Source organism: Orbicella franksi, chromosome 9, assembly GCF_964199315.1.
Source record: "Orbicella franksi chromosome 9, jaOrbFran1.1, whole genome shotgun sequence".
NCBI classification, from domain to species: Eukaryota; Metazoa; Cnidaria; class Anthozoa; order Scleractinia; family Merulinidae; genus Orbicella; species Orbicella franksi.
Window position 1 is genome coordinate 1,528,137 of NC_138153.1, and position 19,764 is coordinate 1,547,900.

At 39.7% G+C, this 19,764-nt stretch overlaps 1 protein-coding gene across 2 annotated transcripts; it reads left to right on the top strand.

Moving 5' to 3' along the window:
* Positions 1-5,494: 5,494 nt before the first annotated feature.
* LOC145496767 (uncharacterized) lies at positions 5,495-19,490 on the top strand. Of its 2 annotated transcripts, XM_081476509.1 has the most exons (17): positions 5,496-7,258; positions 7,390-7,455; positions 9,251-9,457; positions 10,024-10,101; positions 10,389-10,508; positions 11,079-11,186; positions 12,170-12,327; positions 12,878-13,397; positions 13,869-14,062; positions 14,579-14,609; positions 14,731-14,884; positions 14,966-15,084; positions 15,567-15,646; positions 16,921-17,072; positions 17,511-17,565; positions 17,881-17,962; positions 18,258-19,490. In XM_081476509.1, the coding sequence occupies exons 1-17, from the start codon at positions 7,166-7,168 to the stop codon at positions 18,351-18,353; spliced, it is 2,313 nt and encodes a 770-aa protein (XP_081332635.1). In that variant the 5' UTR covers positions 5,496-7,165; the 3' UTR covers positions 18,354-19,490. The 2 variants fall into 2 exon arrangements, with proteins under 2 accessions (XP_081332634.1, XP_081332635.1); XM_081476508.1 differs by having other exon boundaries at positions 5,495-7,258; positions 14,731-15,084.
* The last annotated feature ends 274 nt before the right edge of the window (positions 19,491-19,764 follow it).

Sequence of the window (19,764 nt, forward strand, 5' to 3'; positions counted from 1 at the left end):
GAAAGTTTGTGAGATTTCGAACGCTTCTGTACTGTGCTTCTGTATGTGACATAAACAAAACAGGGTTTTATTCGAAGGTTTAATGTTTTTCTAATCGAAGTCCTGAAACCTAATTTATTATGTTGCAATCTCCGTGATAGCCTCAGCCACAAGTTGCTCCACAATTTCTTAAAAGTTGCCCGAAAATTCTTTACAAGTTGCCTGAAGTTGCTCGACTTTCATAAAAAGTTTCTTAAAATTAGAGTTGCTCGTTAAGTAAAATCAAAATGATAACCATTTTTTCCTTTTTTTAATAGCTAAGTGCCACTGGTGAAGTACAATGATGCAATTTAAAACTCACGTTTTTTTTTGCTTTTTTCTTGGCAACACTACAACCACGGGTGACGTTCAAATGTACAACTGTGTAATATCATTTGTTAGCTGCAAAATCAGAGTACTATAATATTTCAAACAGAAAAATATTGACAGAGGTAATAGGCTTATTGAGATTTGCTCCAACTGAGCTGTTTGGCTTCTCTGATAGGGTCGTTTTATTCGAGGAAGAGTTGGAAGTTTCTTCCTCAGATTCGACGTTTTCCTCGCCATTTTGAAAAACGTGGTCTTACTTGCCAACTGCGGGGTAGTCCAACTGAGGAGGAGTGCGCGGGGCACAAGGTTGAATTATCACGTCGAAAGAACTGAAATTTTCTTATAAGGATACATAACAAGGCTTAAACAGTATAATGGGACTTGGTAATTCCCATGAGTTGCTCAAAATTTTATCAAGTTGCCCCAAAATCAAAAGTTGCTCCAAACAGCAAAAGTTGCCAAAAAGGGGTCGAGCAACTTGTGGCTGACGCTACGTTGTGATTGGCTACTCGAGCGGGTAAGATGGCGCTATCTTTCCTGCTCGGGATTTCCCGCTGTGTCCCGAAAGAAAATAGTGTAACGTTAACACGCAAAAACAGAATTAATATCCAGCCATCTGGGCCTCAAGCTTGGTCAATAACCCATATAAACATAGATTTATACAATAACAAACTGGAATAACAACCCAAAAAAAGGAGGGGGAATGATAACGATTCTTGCTAAGTTTTAAAACATTTACACTGATCATGTTTTTTTCGTTCAACAACTCGCCATTTTGCACATGTTGCAGGTCTCTTTCCTTGTTAAAAAGGATCCAGTTTGAACGCGAAGTCGCGGCTGTGATCGCCAAGGAGGAATAGGTGGCATAGATGTCTAACGCCTGTTTTACGTCGTGTTTGCTACAGATGGGTGTTATTTAAAGAGCTTTTGTAAATCGTTTCTAGCACGTAAAACAATAGTTTCGTCTCAGAACTCTCGGATCTTGCGAGTCCCCAGTTCCTTGGGTCAGCACAATGAGATGGAAAAATGAATTTTTTTCTCGCACTTGCACATATGTTTGTAACATGGTACTCGTAGAGTCAGGTGCTCGACACCACGGCGTCATACTGTGTAAATCCGTGTTAAGAGCTTAGAGAGGGAAAAGTGAACTTTGGTTAGCTCGAGGCTCGTATGAAAGTGTGATCCGTGTGAATTTTGTAACAAATATATATGGTTTAATAGTTGCACTGAGAAGTTCATTCAGGCAACTTGATGTGAATCACAAACAGTTAACAAATAAAAGAATGCGACCATGGCTAATCTGTTGTCTCGTTTCCTGCTTGGAAATGCGAGGGATGATTTAAGCGATAAGACATTCTTGCTATAAGTCTTATTAGTTTGCTTATCACGCGCGCGTTATTTAGTCACCTCTTGGGTTTGGTATTTCTCGTACTCGACTATGCAAGACCTGTGCCCCAACTCAAGCGTACGACCATGTCAAGGCTTGGCTCGCACGACCTTTTCTCGACTTATGTCCCATTTTCAAGCTGCCAGCTTTGCTTCATGTTTAAGTGCCGTTTCACTCGTTCGGGCTTGTCACGTTTCGGGTCTCAGTTCACACTTGCAATTCTATCACGAGTTGAGTATCGTTTCAGGAGTGTAAATTGTGACATCTGGTTACGACTTCAGTCCTGTTCACGCCTGCGAAATTGTCATACCGACCATTGTAGGGTAACAGATCACCCGCGTGAACTTGTGGTGCCATTTGCCCCATTCCACGCGCTTGACATTGTGACCCCCTTAGCCCCAGTTTACGTAAGTTCACGAGTTTATGGGACTTGGGAGAAATCGGAAGGCGAGCCAGCCGCAGTCAAACAAGAACTAGGATTTTGTGGTTGGTTTTCAATTTCGTTGTCGATATTTTCCTGCGTCAAGCGTTCGGTCAGCGCTGACCGACAAAGCACGTGGCGTAGGTGTCAGAAGTCGCGTCAGCGCCAGGAGTACTTGACCATGAGCAAGACTTTGACAGTCAAAACCTAATAGAAATGTTTTTATAGATAGAAACCTAAAAGTAAATGGCGTAGCTTTGCTAAAAGTTACCATAATACGGTGAATGTAAGAAAGTTCAACTAAAACTATGGAAAAGAGATAGGTCTTTTCAGCTAGTCTGACATTTCAGTCATCTCCCGCCCTCAGCCTAATCCTTGAGCGAGAGACTCCCGGGAATAAGACTGACGGCTGGAGATGACTGACATTATTTTCAGGCTAGCCTTTTGCAACAGTTGGTCACGTGACGTGCTTTTCAACTGACACAGTGATTAAGTCATTGGAATGCATAATGTTATCAGAAATAGGAAAAAAATTCATATACAAGGAAGCTTAATAAACTTAAAGGCAAAATTTCAGGCTTATAAACCGTAAGAGGGAATTTTTATGGCCGTTAGAAACTAGAAAGATTTGTACACTCAGAGAAGAAGCCCCTTTGCCCTCCAGTCACCACTCAGTGGTTTCCCAACCTCCTTCTCAGGGCTTTTCAACGAGGTTGTGGTTTTCCATACCAATCCTTGTACTTTTGTAAGTTTCCAGACTGCCTTTTGGTTTAAGCATCTTTTCAATTGTTCCTAGTATTTTACCCCCCTGTTTACCCCTCTCCAATTGTCTTCAGTAGCTTCATGTTTTAGTGGTTAATAACGGGATAGTTTTCTGGAGGGCAAAACGTCCTTGGCATCCCCGCCTCCATACAGAGCCTTTTTATATTTATGCAATATTCAAATCGTCCCTAAATTTCAACCTTGCACGGCATTGGTCTGAAAATTGGTGTTTTGGCTATTTAAAACATGTTCTTTCCAGAACTGAAATTCATAGAGCTGTAGCAGAATTAAAAGCTTAGAAACTATTGGTCACCTGACCAACTGCTACTGGAAAAGGCTATTCAGTAACAAAATAATAATAATAATATTTAATATTTCTAAGGCGCAAATTAACATGTGAATATGATCAAATGTAGAAGACTCGGGAGGCTATTAGAACCGACTGTAGTTATATATACTACTACTAATAAATATAAACTTCTCATCACTAATAATTGCGTTCGACAGAACGCAGTTCTAATCGCGTAATGCATGAAAATTCGAGATCTGTGTATCTATCTATCCATCGGGGGACACCGATTTGGCCCCCCCAAAAAATTTTCAGGGGCGAATGACGTCATGTCTATGTTCGTCTATGTGCTTTCTTTCGAGTGTTGCCCAATATTGCGGACTTTCGAATGTCGAGGAAGCACAGTATTGTGGACAGTAGCGGATACTGAAGTTGTTTATTTAAAGTTCGAAGTCAGCGTAAATGGCTTTTAAAAACCTTGTGGACATGTCTTCACGAAATGTGTACGACTTTTCGAGGCAGCTTATTGAAGACTGTAGCAGATAAGTTGTTTATTTAAAGTTCGAGGTCAGTGTTAATGGCATTTAAAAACCTTGCAGACGTGTCTTCACGAAATGTGTACGACTTTTCGTACGAACAGAAAGCTGTAGTTTGGCTGCGTGTTGTGTACCCTCTTCTCTTCAACCGAAACCAATGCTGCTTTGTGCTGAATAAATCAAAGGAGGAAATGAGTTTCACTTCTCCCACTTCTCTGGCCTAGATTTCTGTGCGCAAACTATTATGTAACGTAAACCCAACGAAAGTGTTTACATAGGAAATGAGTTCAACTCCCACAGGGTTGCTTTGGTACACGATCATGTCCTCCGTTTCATTGTTTCGGAAGTGAAAATGCCCTGTAGCTGCTACCCCAAAGCCAAGGCGATTCAAAGTCGTGTTCGTAAACAAAATAATTGTACTAGTTTTGGTACTAAAAGCACGTCGTCTCACATACCGACGGAACAAACATGGTTGGTGTCGATTTACACGGTCAGTATAAAACACGCACAGGGGACTGCGGACTGCGGACTGCGGACTGCGGACTGCGGACTGCGGACTGCGGACTGCGGACTAGGACTGGGTATGAAACACAGACTTATGTATAAAACGCGGACTAAGCATTACGGACTGGGCATGAAACGCGCGCGGAGTCAGGTATAAAATAGGGACTGCGGACTAAATGCGGCCTCCCGAGTGCAGTCATGTTTTTCACTGACCGGTCGTAACTAATATTACACAATGCATGTAAAAACGAGAAGAAACCCTCTCGTATGCACGTGCTTTGCGATCAAATCATTTTTTTTTTTTTTTTGCCCCTGCTGAAGGAAGACCAATCTCACGCACAAAATGCTTTCCCTAGAATTTTTTTTTTTTATCATACCGAGCCTGCTTTGCGATCAATTTATTTGTTTTCGCCGCTGCTGAAGGGAGACCAATTTCAGGCCAACCTAACAGCTCAGGAACAAAATGCTGTCCCTAGAATTTTTGTTTTTTTAACATACCAAGCCTACCAAAACTCGAACGCACTCTTTAAACTACGATTACTACTAGTAATAATGACAATAATGATGGTGATGATGATAATGATGATAATAAAAGTAATTATATTAAAAAATTTTATTGCGCGACTTTTCATGTAATGATCAAGTGCGAAGCTAAAGCCTTAGAGAAAATTTGAAGTCATAGCCGGGGGTGGGGAGGGTAGTGAAAAGTGAAATTTCCCGTTTTTAGAGGGCAAAAATCGAGCAAAAACGTGGCGAAGAAACAATGATATTCCATGTTATGTTTCACTTTTCATAGAACGATCTCATGTAGATTCCATCTAACGAATAAACAAGTTTCTGTCCTATGCACTTTGAGTCGTTTGTTGTTTTGTCGTGTTACACCACAGCGGGCCTTTTATTCCAACTGAAGTTGAAATGGCCGATGAATAGATAGCGGTCTAGATTTCCCATCTAGACCGGCATCTAGAGCGGTAACGTTTTGCGGTGAAAATGTTGTAAACTAAATCGCAAACATTGACTGTTCTCTTCTAACAATATTTATTTATACCAAAAAGCCTGATGAGAAAAAAAAATAAAGAAGACGAGCAAACTTTGGGAGATTTTAGTTCCGCTCTTCGCCGTTCGCAAGCAAAATGCCAGTTAACTACTAAGCAGTTACATTGAACGAATTAAATTGTTCTTGTTTGCCATATAATAAACATCGTTATTTATTAACCGCGCTTAGTCGGTCTGTATGGGAGAATCTTGACCTCGGTCGTGTGTACAGACCTCACTGCATTCAGTCTGTACTCACGACCTCGGTCAAGTTTCTCCCATGCAGACCTCCTGCTCGGTTAATAAGAGCTAATTATTATATGGCTTTGGCTTGTGGCCGATATAACGCGCGCTCTGATTGGCTAAGAGTGAGATCTGAGCGGTCATTATGTAGCCGTAATGCCCACGGGCCGATTACGGATTATGCAAATTAGGAAGAGCCCGGCTCGGAAAATTCAAGCGCAGTGAAACGATGAAAGCCGATTAAAAACAGTAAGAAAAGTAAATTTAATTCCGAGTAGCTAAAAGTTTAGGGATTTTTCCTTAATAAAATTTGTATAGAAGTAGCTTTTGACTTACCGGTAACCTTGGCGGGCACTAGTGAAAAACAATCAAAGTTTGCCGAGTGTTGAGTAAAGCTAAAATCGCTAAGTGAAAAACACCATCGGCAGATGTGTCGCGTATCCTGAACAGAACACCACGAAGAAACTTATAAGTTATCATCGTAGTCACAACAATTACCGAAATATTGAACTCCGTTTCAGTTCTCATCAAATAGATTCCCTCGCTTTAACACAAGCAAGTGTAAATCAGCTTCCAGGATCATCAGATGCTGAAACAATCGGGCGGTTTCTGTCGGTAGCAGTGTTTCTGATACCTGTAGGAAGTTTTAGACGCTCACAAGGCTTGAAAAGTTCATTCATAAGTCCCAGAATGAAGAAGGCCAAGATATGTTGTCAAAAGCGAATGGGAAGATCGAGTTATTCTGAGCAGTGCATTCTGAAGCGTTCGTATTTTCTTTCACCGAAAGACCGTTGGTTTGGACTATTTTGAAGCACTTTCCTATATGCGTTGACGTTTCGCCACAAAAGTTGGAAAAACTCCCTCATCAAGTTATGGCACCACGATACTAAAATATCTTTTTGAGGGCTGTGACAATCATTTTTCCCGTAAAGAAATACAGTGGTAAAGTTCATTGACTGTGTAGTTTTGCCCTGGGTTTGAGACGATGAATGAATCGGTAAACGCGCGCATCGCCGGATGTAAAGTGACGACTTCCGCTCGAATAATTTTTTTTCTTTAATTCGTGAGCCATATAATAAACAACTTAATAACCTCAACCGCTCGGTCGTTACGGGAAAATCTCAAACTGAGGTCTTGCCGTATTGACCTCGCTATCGCTCGGTCAATACGGCAAGACCTCAGTTTGAGATTTTCCCGTAACGACCGAGCGGTCGAGGTTATTAAGTAGTTATTATTAAAATCTTTTTCACCCAATGGAGCTTCTAGCGGGAGTGAAGCGGGACCAATCGAGACCAAGCGGGACGCGTCGGTTGCTAGATCCAGTCTTTACTCTTCCATAGGATGACTCATTCACCACCACAACCATGCTCACATAGTTACTGACGACGCAAAGAATTTCTTCGAAGCGCTTCCCGCATGTGTAGTTTATATTACTGGCTTCGTCTGTGGAATTATACATGATAGGATAACCCACAGATTTCCATCAAATGTAGCTGAAGCGTCCATAGTCAAATGCAGCTGTTTTGGTCAAAATAACCGGGGGAAAGCGTGTTCTATCGGCCACGAACGAAGCACGAAAGATCTTCTTTGAGATACTTAAAGTAAACGTACACGTGAATTTACCACCATTGTGTGGAAAAATGCCTTTAGAATCCTATACCATTGGGAAAGTAATCGGAAAAGGAAGCTATGGAGAGGTTTGCCTGGTTAAACATCGAAAGGATAGGAAACAGGTGAGCTTTTATTCAGTCCTAGAAAAGGTTTAGTGGGTTTTGATTTCAGTGGCTTATAGCTTGTATAAACTTTAATAAGCTTACATGCATTTTCACACTGTTCTGTTGATTTGTTTTCTTGTTACTTGCAGTATGTCATGAAAAAGGTCGATCTTTCGAAAGCGTCGTCTAAAGAAAGAATAGCTGCTGAGCAAGAGGTAAAGATCGACTTCATTGTTTTGTAGTTTGGCATAGGTTACTTAACCTTAATAAACTACCCGGGATAAACTAGTAGTGAATTTGTAAGTTTTGGTGAAGAATTAAACTATAATGGCCTGGTTAAGGGAGCTGTCTCTGTGACAGGGGTTCCTGTGCTAGGCTTGCTTGCAATTATGGGGAGTAATCTAGTCTGGGGCAATAAAATCTTTGCTGAGAATTACATGTAAGAACTGTTTACATACTGGCTGCCACACTGACATTTACATGATGCAACAATTGTGTTGTTCCAGAAAATATCCATACCCCTCCCATGGAAGGTTTTTTAGTTTGACCCCCCCCCCCTCTCCACCCCTCTGGAAATTCCAGTTTACCGTCATACTTTCCTTTAAAAAATTGGGCTTTTGAGACCCCCCTCTCCCTTGGAATTTCTATTAACTTTCTTTGGGGTGGGTATGGATATTTTCTGGAACTGCACATTATTACATGTTTATACAGCTTTTTTTGTACAATTACACAAAATTATACACTTTCCTGTACGTTCCCTCTGTCTCTCTAAACTCTCTTGTATACCATCTTTCTTGGATATTCTTGCGCAAAACCAACAAATAATTTGCATATGTTTTGAAATTTTAGCACCCTTACCTCTTTTTCAGCTGGCTAAGGCCTTTCAGGTAGTCTTGGCCTTTGCGGTATTGCGGTATTGGACAGTTTTTCTTGTGGTATTTTGGTAATTTAATCTTCAAATGCGGTATTGTGGTATTCTCCGAACCTGCAGGATGCAATTTAGAATTTTGAACGGTATCAAAAATTATCCTCCTAGTCCTCCAACATTTTCTGAGCCTTTTCCAGTTTTCGATTGGACATTCCCGATGAAACTTAGCTCTTGTGGTAATGGTAAACTGCAATCCCTCGTGTCGCTATCGTAAAAGGGTATGTTATGTGGTGTTAATTATTAACCAACATGCCAATGGATGTTACTTATTTTGCCTAAATTGAAAACTACCTGACCTAACATTCATTAACAAATTCTGAATTGTTATTTCCAGTTTATTTGCTCTAAACTTTAACATGCAGAGTAGTGATTTGGTATGACACCACATTTCCACTTGGTGTTGAAGTATTGGGGTATTTAGCGATTTTTTTTTTGTTTTTTTTGTAGTATTGAGGTATTTGCCAAATTTTTTTGTGGTATTGCGGTGTTCAGAACCCCCCAATGTCCCCCTCTTAGTAGCATATACCAATCTCCTTCCAGAGCCTGTGCATTTTTGGTCAGCACTGGCTGAATGCCCTGCACTCTGAGCAAAAGAAAAATAGCTTGAGCCAGAAAGTCTCGTTTCTGGTTTGATTGTGGGCATGCATTGGATTCTGAATGTTTGTAGAGAGGGCAACCACCATGATTATTGCTTACTCACCTTCTGATTTTGCCCAGAGGTCCTAATTCTTGGTGCTGACCAATAGCATCCTGTCCTCTGGGGACAAGATTGAACAGCATAACTGAATGAAATACATTCAGATTTCAATAATCAAGTGGTGTTCACTAATTTGTTAGGCTGTGCATATGTGCCAAAATTTAAAGGTGCCAATCTCAAACTAAATTTCATTACGGGGCTTTTACAAGCTCAGGGCACACATGCTGGACGCATTGCTCCAGCAGAGAAGGAAAATCAAGGAAAAAGGTATAATGAGTCTGTGTGAATAGTTACGAAGTTAATTAACTTCCGAAAGGGTTCTTTCATCAGTGAACATAGATGAATAAGTGCCAGTGATAGTTTGAGCATGTTTATTACTTTGCAGGCGCAGTTGTTATCGCAGTTGCGTCATCCCAACATTGTTTCATACCGAGAGTCATTCCAAGATGAAAAAGGATTTCTCCACATTGTAATGAACTTTTGTGAGGGAGGTGATTTGTACACAAAGCTAAAAGCACATTCAAAAAATGGAAAAATTCTGGAAGAGACACAAGTTGTTGAGTGGTTTGTTCAAATTGCAATGGCATTACAGGTAAACAGTAGACTAATTTGGTAAAGGTTATAGTCTCAGTTAAAGCATTATAGGTGGTTTATCATTTCATTTTGTGTCAGTATTTTCATTACATAAATGCCAGTTATGGCAGTAGTCTGGGGTCTTGCAGTAGACTGAAATTAGGGCATGCCAATTTTCCTTGGTAAGTCTCGATTCCTCTGAGATACTACGCATGGTTGTGTTATTTGGTGCATTTCTTCAGGTGTTTTTACTAGCCCAGATGGTACTAAAGTGAAGTTTCCACTCTACCCCATCTATATAAGATCCTAGTTCACTGAAGGTTGCTGGCCCCCCTTCTTACATTTTTCTGGGTTGTCCTGACAGTTTACATAACCAGTTGATGTCCTTTTGCAGCACATGCAGGCAGAGAAACTCTCAGATATCCCCTAGTTCACATGTAATCAGATAATGTCTATTGTCTCCTGCAAATTTATTCAGCTTACTCTATTTAAGATAATTATTGCTGGCAGTTAGTAGCCATGAGATAGTTTGAGGCATACCTGATGGACTCATTGCTGTTTTGATATCTTACATTTCCTTTTCAGTACATTCATGACAGGAATGTTCTTCATAGGGATTTGAAGACTCAAAATATATTTCTGACAAAGAGCAACATTATTAAAGTAAGTTACATGACTTGTATGATCTAGGAAACACCAAGAGTTTTAAAGTTCATCTGAAAATTCTACAGGTCACAATATTTGGAGGTTGAAGATAAATTCCATCTATTATTTCAACTTTGTCATGGGAATCAGTGCCATGTTGCTTAGACTCCCTAACGTCTTCATGTAGTGCTCAGTTGTTATTATACTGAGTAAAGACAGGTAGTGTCCACTGATAATTTGTTCAGATAAATCATACTATGCAAAAGATGCAATTAATATGTACATTGTTCTTATTGTACTGCTAGGTTGGTGATCTTGGTATAGCAAGAGTGCTGGAAACATCCTCTGACATGGCTACAACACTTATAGGAACACCATACTACATGTCACCAGAACTCTTCTCTAACAAACCCTATAATCACAAGGTATTGTACTTAACATACCTGCCACTAATCTTGAAAAATGCGAGGAAAGAACTATTTGAAAGGTAGAAGAGAGAATCGTTGGGTTGGTAGGGTAACAAAGAAAACAAATGCTTTGGCTTTAGCGAAAGTTCTTCTCACTAGCGACCAAAAAATCCATCTCTTTCAGTACATGTACTTTAGACTGCTGAGAGTCTATTTCTCTCTCATGATCTGACAGGGATTACACAGTGTACAATGTATGACACATTTCTGACTAACTCCTTATCATCCATGGATATTGCCCTTTAAATTTGCGGTTTAACAGTACTTCAGCCTGTAATTTGAATTTCCTCAAAACTTTCACAATACAGAATCCGCTACATGTACTGTAGTCCAACAAGAAAAGGCAATAGACTAAGCTAATTTGAACAGGACTGTCTTTGCACACCGGTTGGATTGCATTCTTCCTCTTGCATTCTCATATTGCATGGTTATTGTTAAATAGTCTCTGTTGTGCATCTTTTCGAAATCATAGTGCATAACATGAACAGGTAATTTGCTGGTTTTCTTTTCTCCTGCTCACTTGTTCAGTCTGACATGTGGGCTTTAGGTTGCTGTTTGTATGAAATGTGTACACTGAGACATGCCTTCAATGCAAAGGATATGAGTTCTTTGGTTTACAAGATTCTTAAAGGAAAGGTATATGAATATAAATATCCAGTACTGATTTTAGTATGATAATTAAATCACTAAAACAACAAAACCTTCAAAAACTACTTCAAAAATTGGTGATAACCTTCATTACCCTTGTTTGTAAGCTTTCTCAAGATACGTATTGTAATAGACTGTGAGAGATGGTGCAATGCTGCATTTGTTTGTATAAGATTGTTGGTAAAAATTCAGGGTTGGCACAGGTCTGGAAATAGTCAGGGGAAAAAATTCTTCAAGGTCAGGGAAAAGTCAGGGTATTTTATTTTGAGTCAGGGAAAATTGAAATGATTTAACACGGCTGATTCAATACCATCAAGGTTACTGATTTAATACCATTAAGGCTGGAAGAAACACTTGGGGTCTCTGTTAAAGTGTACCTTCATAAACAATGTCTTTCCTTATGAAGAAGGAAAATTTGTTTAAAACCAATCAGTCTCAATGAATTGGCAGACTGGGTGGCTGTAAGGGGCGGCGAAAAGCCTGAAAAGTCAGGAAATTTTGAAAAGTGATCTCTATGGCAACCATGCATCCCATGATGTGCAGAATGTGTTTGCACTAACAAAAGGAGACACCGTCAGCAGTTGTTTTAAATTTACAAGCTGAACATTTTATTATAGCTGTTGTCAGGAGGTTGCGGTGTCAAACGATTTTGCCAGTATGATCATACCAGTGTCTGTTTTGACCACAGCCCCTCAATACATTAAGTCTGTGATAAACATCTGTTCTCCCTCACAAGGTCAATACATTGTCAAACAAAAGGGTAAGGAGAATATTGAAATTCATCAACTAGCGTATATGGTCTTGATGCATTGCCAAATTTTCAAAAGTGACATTAAAGGAAATGTAAGGAGAAATTTAAGGAGAATTACTAACTAAAGTTAATTAGTTTGGGACTGAATGAGTTAATAAAAAAAAAAGTAAACATAACCTGTGACGGAAATCTTTAGCAAATATTTACACCTTCTTTACAGATTCCACCTCTACCAACACATTACAGTAGTGATCTGCGTTCAATAGTGCAAAGCATGTTGGAGCTGGAACCTGAGAAAAGACCAAGTGCTTCACGCCTTCTGCGTCATAACTACATCAAAAAACAGATTGCTTTGTTTCTTGAGGGCACGAAAAACAGGTGAGCTTGCCTTGCTTTAACTCCTGTAGACCTGCTCTAGATTTCTCTTCTGTGTTGGTGAAATTTAAAAGTTTAAAATGCCTAAGGAAAAAATATATTTATTTTGCACCCAGTTAATCCATTTTACTTAAGCTAGTGGTACAGATAACTTGATGTTGTGATGAATAGTAACTTATCATAAGCATGTTTAAAATTGTAAACTGAAGCTTCCCTATTATTTTAAAGAATGCTGAACTTTAGGCCCTAGAGCATTTAGCTCCTTCCTTTTCACGACTAGATTAATATTTCTTGCCAAAGAGCAGGTACTTTTATGTATTTCTTGCGTAGGATAAAGGTCTCCCAAATTGTAGCTTGGTTCTGTATGTTTTTATTTCAGACAAATTTTATCCAGCTTTTAATTAAAATACTTTTCTACCTGTTATTTATGCCTTTGTACCTGTAGTATTTTTCCACTTGTGAAAATTAATTGAGTACTATGTAGATATGTTTTTGTCTGTGATGCATGATACACACTTTATTGATACTCCCAAATTGTTCTCAAACTCTTCAGGCAAAAACAGAAAACCTCATCAAAAGGAGAGAGAATTTCAAGTGCTAAGTTTAAGTCTTCAGATTCACGAACATCCAAGTCCGATTCAGGATATTCCGGTTCAGGACTAGAGGCTTCTATTGCTACAATTTCTGCTGTGGATTGTGTTATAGAGGACGAAAAACCTGCTAAGGAATCACCCAAGCCTTCGTCACGAAATGACCAGGGAAGATCGTCTGTGGATTCCACAAGTTCCTCAAGTGGATCATCTGAAAAAGGAAAAACTGAGGTGAACGTTAAGAAAATTGAAGAGAGAAATGTAGTGGACTTGAAACAAAAAGAAGCAATTAAGAAACAAATGGCTAAAAGGAAAAAGTCACCTGGCAGTGAAAAGACTAGTAATAGACAGGCAGCAAAGCAGAGAGGTGTAGACGAAGATATTTCGGTCAGGCGGTCAGCTGAAGATGTTAAAAAGGCTGCAGCTGGAGATGAAAAGAGACCTTTGCCTAGTGCCGTCAAGTCAAAGACACCCAAGGCAGAGGTACTGTATGGATCTACCTTTTGTGTAAAATAAGAAAGAAAGTCTCAATGCTGTTCAAGGGGACTCCTTAAGGATGTCACTAGTTCGGGGGGGGGGGGGGTACAAACCAATGGTGTTTATTTATTTGAGTGTTTATAACTGTTATACTGGCGACTTTCAGAGGTTTTGGGCAAGTTGTATTCTTTATTGGCTAGTGTGAATACTGTTAAAAAATGAATTCTTAGTCACGATTTTTTTAAAATAATTAATCCGCATTTCAGTTTTGCGCTCCCTTTCTTTCGCAAGTACTAATTTTCCCGATTTTTCCCAGAACGCGACAATCTCGAAGTTTATTACGTACCAAAATTAGTAAAAATAAGGTAACTGAGATAATTATATTAATTGACTTTGGTACACTGAAGGACATCTATGAAATATGCAGAGGTATAATTTACAAATTAACATTTCTCTGCTCTTCTTTTTTAACATCAGTCTCATCAACTTCAGCGACCCTTACCACAGCCTCCCAAGGGAGGGGTCCCAGGGATAGATTTGCCCGCCTCTAGAAGCCCCAGAGCGAGGCGGAGATACAAAGTCACGTCCAGCTCACACGCGGCCAGATCACATTATGCCGAGGAGGAGGAAGAGGAGGAGGAGGAAATTAGTGCTGCGGACTCTGAAGCAAGGTATGGCAAGTTACTGGAGCACGGTGGGACTCACCTTACGAAAAAAAAAAACGTTTTTCCCGAAATGAACAAAAAGGTGAAGAAACCTTGTTCTGTTACAGCATATCGCTGATGCGACCAGCAGTCAGTTTCAAGTTCTCCTTATGCGACTCGTTACGCCCAAGGAAGCAGAAGTTGAAAGTACGGTTACTAGAAATACCTGATGAGTAGGCGAAATGTATTGGTGGGGAATGAGGGAAATAAAGCTCATTGTTATTGGTATTTTAAGGGGAATTTGAATGTTGATCATTCTTAAGAATGTAACGATTAACATAACAATGACGCAAGGCTCATTACTAAGTAGAAAGCTTAACGGGATAACAATATGATAGAGTCCAAACTGAAAGCCAAGAATTGCAACCGTTAACCGTTTCGACCTGGTTGGTTCTACGTACACCGGCAGCATTTTCGTTTGCGGTCTCTTGCATCATTGTATTTAACGATTAAGTTAAATTCTCTTGTTTGCTTTTCCTCTAGTTGCAAGTCTGTCAGTGACAACACGCCTGTGGTGAGTATTACCTCGCTGAAAATAGCGCACGTTCTTCTTAGATAGCTAACCTACGTGCCCGCAGACATTCCATGTTTTCTTCGAGTAATGAACCTTTTCGTTGTGGTAATTTGATTTACAGAGTGGCTTATCTGCGCGAGAGAGACGGAGGCTCAAACAACGACAGAAAGGCGACAAAAATGCCGCACCCACTCCTCCCTCAGTGCCTGTACTCCCCTCCCCTAGTGAGGTGATTGCTGCCAAAGTCAAGAGATCACAGGAGAGCTACCAAGGAGGTACGACATTCGTCATTTCATTGAGAGAGTTTATATGCAGTTTTCCTATGTTGTTTGTTGTTTTTATTTTTGCTTTTCTAGCTACCCCCAGGCAGGGGTCAGCGGTCCGTGATCCTAGACGTCAGTTAGGCCCCGAGGGTTTTGACACCCCGGATGGTCCCACGCCCATTGCTCGGCAAGAATCAAGTGCTTCTATCGCGGTAGGTTCTCGTGATCGTAGGCTATCAAATGAAAATGAGAGATAGTGAGAGTTGGACGATGGTCAAAAGCGCACCGATCAAACGAGCTTAGAGTACGTTAGAGCTGACATTATCTGCTTGTCAAACAAGACAAAAATAAATCACTCTTCGACTGTCACGAAATAGGAACAGGTTCCAATTCTGTCGACGAAAGTAGGAGTTTGAATACAGCTCAGGAGCAATGGAGGCCTTGTTTGATGTAGCTTCTGGATGTGAAAAGGGCCGGCATAACAGCTTATGTAATGGCAGTATAGTGTCTCCACGAACAACATGTCGAAACATGTGCCGAACAGCAACATCTGTCTTGTACTTAAATACATAGCGGCATTATTTCAAGTTTCCAGGTTAATGTTCACGTTTTCTTTCACTGTACAAAAGGAAAGAAAAAGATTGACATAGAAAGATATTTGTGAGGCGTTAAACCCTTTTCTCCCTGTTTACAGGACTCTGTTGAACATGATAGCGACACAGACTCGGAATTAGAGAAAATCAGTTTAGATGAACCTTCAGCGCATGCTCCTAGGTAGGTGACAGCAATTACAACTAAGTAAAGAACTTCCGGTGAGCACGCCCAGGCCTGTCGTAATGACGGAGCAATTGCTACGGGAAAACTGTAAATTGAAACAAGATGGCTCAAACGGTAGTTAAACTGGATAATTATTGGAAATCGCGCACACCTAAAAGTCCTTTAAATTCGGCTGTTTAAGGTGATTCTTCAGAATTGCATTGCGCATCCCTACTGCGCATGATTTTCGCGTCATTAGCGCGCGCTCACAAGCACGTGCATATGCAAAATGGTGGCTTTTACTAAACGGCTTGCCTTGCGAGAGACAAATCATCGCTTTCTCTCGGAAACGAGTACGGGGACCCAACGATTTTTTTATTTAGATCGAATGCAGCGATCACCTTCTTTCTATACAGTGAGTATAGACCAATTTCTGTTGCAGAGTAAAAAATTATCACGGAAAATGAGTGCATAGCTAGCACTCGTAAAAGATAATTTGTGGCACCAGAACACTGCGAGCTTGGGACATATTGTATCCCTGTCCACTAAAGATGAGTGCCCTAATCATGAAACGCACATCAAATTGCTCCTTAATATTTATGCAATACATCCATTGTTGTATTTCTCGCTTAACTTTCTCTCTGTTTTTCTGCTCTCTTAAAGCGCAAGGTGAATGGTTCAAATATAAACGTTTCTGAAAGCAGATAATTTCAGGAATTATTGGGTTTATTGAAGGTCCTCTTGCTCCTAAACGAATATGGGGACCCCCATTTTTTATTTAAAATTTTAAGTTCTCTTGATATAAGCAGCCAACCGGTAAAGTTTGAAAGAAAGTCTATTGTGAGTTCTATTTCGATGGAATTACCTTAAGTGAATGTTAACGAGAATAAAAAGGTTTCTGGAAGTAAAATCTGATTCAGAAATCAAAATCCCTCGCTATGCATGTGGACAATGGACAGCAGAATGTTTGTATTGGGTCTCTATTGGAGTAGGAATTAAGAACTCTATATTTCAACCTAAAACCTGGAAAAGTAAATGTTGCAAGACAGCAGAAGAACTATTTGTAACTAGGACGGATTGTTAAAGGAAACCAAAAACAGTGTTACGTAACAGTTTTGGATACTGCGGCGACGTGTTCAACACGAAAAAAAAATGTTCTCGTTTACAGGCAGCAGGATAATCTTTGTTATATAGGTCACTATCTTGGGAATTACATGAGTTTAACTTTCTTACAGTGAACGGCCACAGAAATGGAAAGTTAATTGGCCAATCAGATTCCTTTATTATTGTAGAAACCCTCGCAGACAAAGTGACGTCACTTCTCTTATCACAGCACTGGACACCACGTTGAAAATGACAAATGTCAGCGTTGATAGGGAATCCCCGGATGTGGAGACTCCGCCAGAAAAATACGAAGAGATGGAACCACTTGACATGCCTTATGGTGAGGATAGGACTTGCTCTTATCTTGTTCCTCAACGACAGCAACACCTATTTTCGCATTACAAATATCGTGACAGTTATGGTATATTTAAATTCTGGACAGGTTGTTCAAATGAGGTAACTGTTGCGATCATAGTGAAACTGAAGGCTTGACTCTCCAGACTCTCTGTAGTGAAGACTCGAGTTTTAAAAGTTAATCAAGACAGATATATAACACACTTACATCATATCTTACTTAGTACGGTTGTTATTACAAAATATAAGAACAAAGGGGAAAGAGACAAAAAGACGGGACGATGGTGAAAGCACAAATAGGATAAGAGAAACTTATGTTCAAAAGTTACATTAGACTCAACTGTTTACAATTATTCACGAGCCCTGACCCCCCCCCTCCCCCCCCCTCCCCCCCCCCCTCCCCCTTTTTTTTTCTTTTTCTCAGGTGGATCACCTACAACATCTGGAAGATTACGAGACAGAATAGATCGATTGAGAAGGTAAGGGTTCTGTCTTTGTATGCACACAACTGAGAGAGTTACATATTTTACTACGGTCAACTTTTATTCAATAAATGTATTGTATTTAGCAATTGATCAAGAGAAGATCACGGTATACCTTGACCTTCTCTAGCAATTAATTCATTCGTTAGTGTGCATCATGGAGTTGTTATGATGCGCGAGGTTCGTGACAAGTCACATAACGGCTTTGCGAAGTAGACTATATTTCTCTGAAGTCAACCGACCAGAATAGTGGACCTGTCACACTGGGCTAAATAACAATCCTCAATCGTCTTTCAATGTTCTTTTTTCTAGGGAATGTATACGTGGTATTGGAGAAGATCTGTTACAAAAAGCCTTCAATATTATCGACACCCATCAAGAGGACTTTGTTGAGGTAAGTTATGCCATGAGTTGCGTGGTGTTTGGGGGAAATACATTTTGTGACGAAAAAGGTAACGCAGCACGTGGCTATCGTAAGGAGCCCATGGCTCCTGCTATCGTTGGTTAGTTTAGCCTGACTAGTGTACTCGCTCCCTCCAATGTCCCTCCTTTGCTCAATCTATCTATCGTTCGTTCGTTCGTTCGTGCGTTCGTTCGTTCGTTGATTTACGGACGAAACTCTTACGGGTTTCAGAAGATGTGTGTAGAGTTGACTAAATTATTAATTTTTTTTCTTTTTTCGTCTTCAGGAAGCCCTTGTTCGCCTCATGGGAAGAGAGAATTTTGAACGATATGGTGGCCCGATTTGGCAGCTCAAGTTTTGTGAAAGTTTTAAAGTAAACTAAGCTTATTTGTTAGGTCCTGAAAATTATATTAAGCTCGTGTAAATATGTACCATCATTGTGAATAGTCCTTCTTTCTCTGTGTTTGTTGAGAAGTAGAATCTTAACAGTATTTTAAAATGAAAACAGATTATAATTTTTTTTATGGAAAGTCGAGTGCCGCAAAAAGAACTAACTTCGCATTTCATTAGTCTCTATTAATCTTTACTGATATTTTGATAGTTTATATCTACTTAGGCCCAGTTCAGACGCCGAACTTTTCATGAGCCGAACTTAATTCGAATTTGGACCGACCCAAATTATCAAAATTACACCTGTTGATTCAGACGTCGAACTTACTTCGCCGAACTTTATTTAGTTTAAACCAAATCACATCGAAATGTCAGCGATTTTCAGGCAAAGTGAAAACCGCTTGTACAATACGTTATAATGATTTAGGCATTAGGTTCGACTCATGAAAATTTCGACGTCTGAATCAAAGCCGTTCCAAAGCCGAAATTCCCGGCTGAGCTAGGCGGGAAGAACGGCTGGGCCGTTCCAAATTCAAATAGCCGTTCCTAATTGATTCAAACGCCGAACTTTTCATGTACTTAATTCAACGTATTTGGTTCGGCTCATGGAAAGTTCGGCGTCTGAACTGGGCCTTATTTTGTTTTGTTTTGTATATTTAATCTTGTACCAAGTTTGTGATACTTATGTGTACCAATGTATTTATTGTGCCTCTTTCCTGACTCTTACATTTTTAATTATTATAATTACGGTCACCCAACTAGTTTAGCTTTTTAGTTATTTTGGGTGTCCCACTACTGTATGTACTGTGCTGTTTATTTATATATTTATAATTATAATCTTGTAAATTCTTTTAGTTGTTTACAGTAGTAGAAATAAACTGTTGTTGAGATGTTCAGCGGAGAGTTGAATAATATGGCTGAATATTTTAAGAGTCAGCTTTGCTTCAGTGGCAAAATAAACTGACTAGTGAAAATACCCAGTCATATCATACATTTTGTCGCTGAATACAACATTATTCTTCCCAGAATCTAGGCGTTTTAGTCTTGTTTGTACGGATTTGAGATGTATTTGCCCTCTAAATTGCTATGTTTCATACTGATTATGGAAATAAAAGAATTAATTGATTTAGATTTGATATGTATCATGAGAAAGAAAAAACATCAATAAGGAAATAAATCGCTGTATTGTCGAAGCTCTGTGTAACAGTGTGGAGAATGGTGTGCTTGTTGTTTGCGACAGCACAAAATGGGAAGTATTGACGTAAGACCGGTATGGAGAAAAGTGGTTACTCCTGTAAGAATTTGAAGAAGAATTCAGTTACATGTATAACATGCTCTGTAAAATCTGCTCTGTGCAAACGTTGCATCAATATCACCCCATGACATCACCTATAGTAAAAACC